The sequence below is a fragment of the Musa acuminata genome, chromosome BXJ2-9, assembly GCF_036884655.1.
Source record: "Musa acuminata AAA Group cultivar baxijiao chromosome BXJ2-9, Cavendish_Baxijiao_AAA, whole genome shotgun sequence".
Classification (NCBI taxonomy): Eukaryota; Viridiplantae; Streptophyta; class Magnoliopsida; order Zingiberales; family Musaceae; genus Musa; species Musa acuminata.
The window spans coordinates 46,646,501-46,652,500 of record NC_088346.1 but is presented as its reverse complement, the minus strand read 5'-3'; the positions used below and the strand labels follow the sequence as shown (position 1 = coordinate 46,652,500).

Sequence of the window (6,000 nt, the reverse complement as noted above, 5' to 3'; positions counted from 1 at the left end):
AGTCTCCGAAGCACCAAATATTTTGATAGCAAACCCTATATATTATGAGGTAAGAGTTTGTACATTCACCTGTACGCCTTTACCCCACGTTTTGAGAAATGCCAGCATTTATTAGCCAGAAACAGTGTGCAGCAGGATGCTGAACTGAATTCACTGGACAAAATCCTCATGGTAGCTATCACTAATCACAGATACAAACCTCTCGAGCCATGGGAGCTGGTGGAGGTCTCTCATGGTATCCATGTATGAGTCAGAACACCGAGGGGGTGATTGGGAAGGGTGGTGGTGTTCACTAAGGCTGAATCCTCCAGCAAGAAACCTTTGTATCAGAGCCAGTTGTGCTCTTTCTTGCTCCGAGTACTCATCCATAACCGTCGGCAGAGAATCAAAAGACTCCCAAGTCCACAGCTCTGACTCTTGATTCGACGTTGCAGAGGATTCCAGGCTATTCTCACCCCAAAAGGCACATTGACATGTCTGAATCCCATTCCTATATTCAGCACCACATAAATAGCAGAACTCATGCCCGCACCTGACATTACCAACACGAAAATGATGTTAAACAGTTGATTACTTAAGTTGTAACTATTTGCTGTTTCAACCTGACAAACAGAAGAGCCTATGGAAGAAAACAACTATATGTCTCTGAGAAATGAAAGGAGGCAAGTTTCAAGATAACAAGCCATTAGCAGTTTGATGTATCTATATATGATTGATCAGAACAGAAAGGACTAGTAAAGAAAGAAATGGTGAAACAGACAGACTTCATATTATTGGTTTGAGAACAGTCTAGCACTAACAGGTGAAAAGTAAACTCATTAGTCAAATCTATTTGATTCCAATTATCCAAGAATATAAGTTAAAAAAATATCTTGACAATGCTTCAAGATTTTGTGCATTGGAAAAGAAAACAATTATGAAAGTCAGGCTAATATAAAGATAATTACGCTCAAAAGTTACAGATAGACAAAAGGTCTCTAAAATTAATTCACTCTAAGCAGACCTTACAGCACTTATAACATATGGAAATTTTTATAGGAAGTTCTCTGAAAGCTTACCAACCATTTCCAAAAAATTAAATAAACAAAGGAAGAATACAAGGAATAAGCATAGATCCAGGTCACACATCAATTCTTCCTTGTAGCATTACAGAGATCTAGACAAATCTTTTATGATACTCAACCATATAAGTCAACTCTACCTAATAGAAAATTTCAAAGTTCAACTATCCCATAGGACATACTCGAGTAATTTTTTTAAACTATGAACAAACCCTTGCCTCAAAGCTCATCAGACATTTATGAATACCAGGATGCACATGATAGAAGAACAATGGTCGATAACAATTATCTTCTCAAAACAAAATCAAATAGCAGTGACCATGGAAGTTTAAAATGATACGTATTTCTTCATGACTCAATACGAAAACAAAATTTTCAAAGTTTAACAGTCTCCTACGACATACTCAAGGATGAATTTCAGACCTACAAAGATATCCTTGGCTCCAAGCTCATTAGATGTTTATAAATACTAGCATACTGATAAATAGAAGAAAATTGGTCGATAATAATTCTCTTCTCAAAACAAAATCTAATAGCAGTGACCACAGGAAGTTCAAAAAGATATTTATTTCTCCATTACTCAAGAAAAAACAATTTATCCTTTACTCCTATGCATTTACCACAGAATTCCTTTGTGCAAGCATGTGTCTGCCAGTACTTGCTGCATCTGTTTCCTTACCGGTAATTAAAATGTTCGATTGAGGTAGCAGTGTACAAATAGTAAAAAAATGAAAAGTAAAAGAAACTGGCTCCCTAAGTTTGCACTACAATAATATTTGCAACATTGACACCTCTCTATTTTGCTGTTTCGATGTTTGTATCATGTCCATGCTTTTCATATATATAAATGTTAATTTTCTAGTGATGAAATTATGCAAAGAGGTATAGAAATTTTCATTCTTCTACAATTATCATGATTTATAGAAGTTCAAAAGATCTCATTGCTGCAAACTAACAGCTCATTAGCAATTTTTGGACCAGCAGCAACCAAACAGCACAGTTGATGTACAAGGAGCATTGATACCTACCATTATGAAGCCAAAAACAATTTCCTGTTACTGACACATTGGTGACTGATTAAATCAAAGTTATCTAAATTTAGGTGCATATTAAATTAATTTCTGTGCTTCAAAGTTATATATGTTTGTAATTGTCACATTTCACAAACGACCTAAGTTGACCTTCCATACTTCCTTCTCATTTCCAGAAAATATTACCAGATTTTCCAGAAAGCCACTTTTAGGACTTCATGAAGGCACTAATACCAAACAAAAATTTAAGCCCAACTTAAAGTAAATAAAAAAATCATATCAAGTAATGTTTTTGATCTCCATTTCCAAGTTACAGTTATCACAGCTCCTAGACTGGAGACCAAAAGTTTGGATATAAGTCCTAGGATAGATTGTTCCCTCAAATCAGAATTAAAGAAGACCAATGACATATATCCACCATTAAGAAGGCATTGTTTAGTTATCCATTGACATCTAGATAGAATAGCATAATGAGAATACCAGCTATGAAGAAAGTTTGAGGGCCGTCAGTTCTATGAGATGTACATAACTATCTATTTTGTGGCAATAAGAAATTGGTAAAATGACTCAAGAGTGCCTTTGTATAGAAGCAGTCAAATGATTTTAGACAGCAAAGATAGGATGTTGTTAGAGAACATAAATCATGTTCCAACAAGTCTAGTGCATGCATTCATACAGGAACATCAAGAAAAGGACCAGTCACAGTTAGGAAATTCAGGTATTGTATTTAAACAAACCACTAGTAAATGTATGCCATGCATGAAAGAAAGATAGGTGTTACTATATCATAATGATATGGATTAAAGAGAAGACATCTCATGTCAAAAGGCCAACAAAATTTCCTACAGTAAATAGTCTGACTGATATGCATAAATCAATAATCTTATGCAATTAAAGAACTTAAAAACTTGGTATTCATTCAACTTTGACCATTAATTCTCAGAAAATAGTTCATATCATAAAGCATAGTTGATGTACCAGCAGGTCATGTGGTAGCCCCCATCTGCGAGCTCAATCATTTGCCTGCACTGCTGGCAGCGTCTCTGCCTAGCATTTTGTGCCAATTGATGCAAAGTGATATCCCCTGCATCTCTCTCTTCTGCAGGTAGGTTCTGATACTCATCACATGTCATCAAAGAATGCCATGGTACATGACAGCCAATACATATATCTCTGTGACACTCTGGGCACTCAACACAGTTGATGTCTGGCTGAGTTGATGAGCTTGCTCTAGAAGACAAATGATTGACACAATTGATCAACCCTGAACAATTCTGAAATGGGCAAAAGATTCGGTCTCCATTATGAGCATCTGCTTCTATTGCAGCTCTCTCTAGCATCTTATAACTAGCAACAGGAAGAAAGGACTTGCACTCACTGACTGAAATAAAATTTCTGCATCTCGCTTGTGGGCATCTTATAGGAACCTGTAAGGTCCTTAACTTGCGTTCAACATATATAAACATGCAATCAGAACAAAATTTGTGAGAACAATTTATCTTTATCATCTTGGAACTTATCTTTTCCTCACTACAGATAGAACAAGTGTCCATTGCACAGTCACCAATTGCTTCTTTGGCCAAGCGCAATGGCCTCTCTAGTTCAAAACTAGAAACAAGTTGTAAGTCAAAATCTTCGAGTTGATCAGCAAGTTCTAGAATTCTGTGTCCTAGAGCTACCAAAAGTTGGTCATCAAGTATTTCTGTTTCTGCTATCTGCAAAAATATTTAAACAACTAATCTCATTTATCCATCCCACAATATTAAAATATATGACACTGAAATGCAACATAAAAAAATTTGTATAAATCTCAACACAAAAAAGGTGAGGGAAGCAGAAAATAAGAATTAGAATGTTCATTCAACTATTGTTGTGTGAGGAGTATGACGATATAAGGAGACTAACACAATTTTCTCACATGCAATACTAAACCTAAATGGAGATCAGCAAGTGGAGCACAGAAATACAAATCAATATTCTGAAAATAAGCTGTCAAACTATGGTGCAATAGAATCATCTGGTGCCTGTTTAAGCAAACACAAAATTTAAAATTATCTTTTCCTAAACTACATCATAAGAAATACCAAAACAAAATCGAGTTGCAGTCAACACAGGTTTCTCGTTTTCTTGGTTAGTCTATTCCTTGCCTGATAATAAACTTTCTCTGAATCCGTGAACGCATAGAGCCTTCGGGCACCATTCTGCAGAGCTGCCAATAGACCATCCATCAGTGCCAAGTGCTCGGCCACCAATGCTTCTACATGGAAATCGAGCTTCTTCTGCACTTGAATTAAGGGAATCCCAGGAGACCTTTCCATTACTACTCCAATTCCAGAAACCCTAGATTCTTTACTGTGCAAATCCGAAGCAGAGACACCCTTGAAGAACATCCTTAACGAGAGTTCATCGAGATCATCCTTGAACCCTTCGGCCAAAGATTCCTCTGTGTCCTGCCACTCCTCGTCCTCTGTACAACAGCTTTGGAATTCATCTTCTACATCGGAATTATCGAACAATTCTTCAAAGCTATTCGTGTTCTCCATTTTTCAGCTTCCGTGTCTTCTAAACCCTTCGAAAACACACACAAAAAATAACTTCTTTTTCGATTAAAAAAAAGAACTATTTCTCAGCGTTCATCCGCGTTGAACCAAAGAATTAACTCATGACTCACCAAATCCAACACGGAACCAAAAGCCAAATTTTCAGAGAATCTGTCAGCCACTCCTTCCAAATCAACCCAACTCTAAAATCCTTACCGTTGAAATCGCAGCTTCCTGCTCGTCCACTTAGATCTTAACACCAATTGATCCAAACCCACGATTACGAAGCCCAAAACACCCCAAATCATAGAATTCCTAAACCAAAAATCACCAAGAATCGACTACGCAAAAGGAATCGAGGGGCCCCATCCCGTCACCAGCAATCACCACAAACACCCACAACCCAAATTAACCACCAAGCACGCAAGAATCGACCCACAGAAACAGAAAAAGAAGGCTCCTTTCGCCTCTACAACCGATCGAAAACCGTATCGCAGGACGCCAAGAACCCCTCGTCCGATCCCCCAACCATCGCCTCCGGATTACGCCTTCGCGTTCGGGAGAAACTTCCCGAGCGGAACCGTAAAGAGAGGGGACTCGGGAGTCGCGTGACCCGAAAAGAGGGTCCTCTTTATTCCGCCGGTCCTCTTCGGAAAGAGACGAAAGCGTCACCGGGAATGGAATCGAAGGCAGGGCTCAGACGGCGGCAGCAAAAGAGCAAGAAGATTCCTTTAAAGCGACGGAGGTGGCGTTAAAGACGCGGCGTAATAATTCGGCTCAGGCGTCGGGGAGGTACAAATTTTTGGGGTGAAGAGCGGGTATTAGTTAATTAAGCTTCGGGGCCCCACCGCTCCAACGCTCGTATACACCGTCCGTTTATGTACTTTCTTGCGGGGCCCACCATCTTGCCCGTGTATCAGCCGTCCATTTGGCTTGCTGGTTATATATATATTATAGGGGCACCGACGGGCGTTTCCTGCACCCAACCCCTATCGAAGCCATCCATTTAATCTACGATTTCTTTATTAAGGAAGAGTTTATGGGGGTAATTAAAGGCGGAGAGTTTTACATGCTTAGCCTCTTTAAAGCCTTTAAAGAACATATATACCCTTCTAAATTTTGATATTATATCTACTCCTCTAAACCTTTTACATGTAATAAATATATATATATATGGGAGAATTCTTAAAAAAATCTATAGTTTAAAAAAAAAAATTTACTAAGTCTCTGACTTCTAAAAATTCTCGTACAACATCCTTTCTTGTATCAAAAAATCATTTTACTTTTATCTTCTTTAAATTTATCGTAGCTTTCGTCTTGTCCTTTCCACTCACCTCCTCTTCCATCACGATAAAGGTAAGAGCTCTC

General features: G+C 38.1%; 1 protein-coding gene across 1 annotated transcript in view; it reads right to left on the bottom strand.

Moving 5' to 3' along the window:
• The window catches only part of LOC135623675 (E3 ubiquitin-protein ligase RSL1-like), a 5,529-nt gene extending 147 nt beyond the window's left edge, over positions 1–5,382 (bottom strand). The window contains exons 1-4 of the mRNA XM_065126911.1: positions 4,764–5,382; positions 4,240–4,661; positions 3,071–3,807; positions 1–532 (exon numbers count right to left, since the gene is read on the bottom strand). The exon at positions 1–532 is cut by the window's left edge and continues 147 nt beyond it. Coding sequence (XP_064982983.1) covers positions 151–532; positions 3,071–3,807; positions 4,240–4,635 — 1,515 coding nt within the window. The 5' untranslated portion in view covers positions 4,636–4,661; positions 4,764–5,382 and the 3' untranslated portion in view covers positions 1–150. The remainder of the gene's footprint in view (positions 533–3,070; positions 3,808–4,239; positions 4,662–4,763) is intronic.
• Positions 5,383–6,000: the final 618 nt, after the last annotated feature.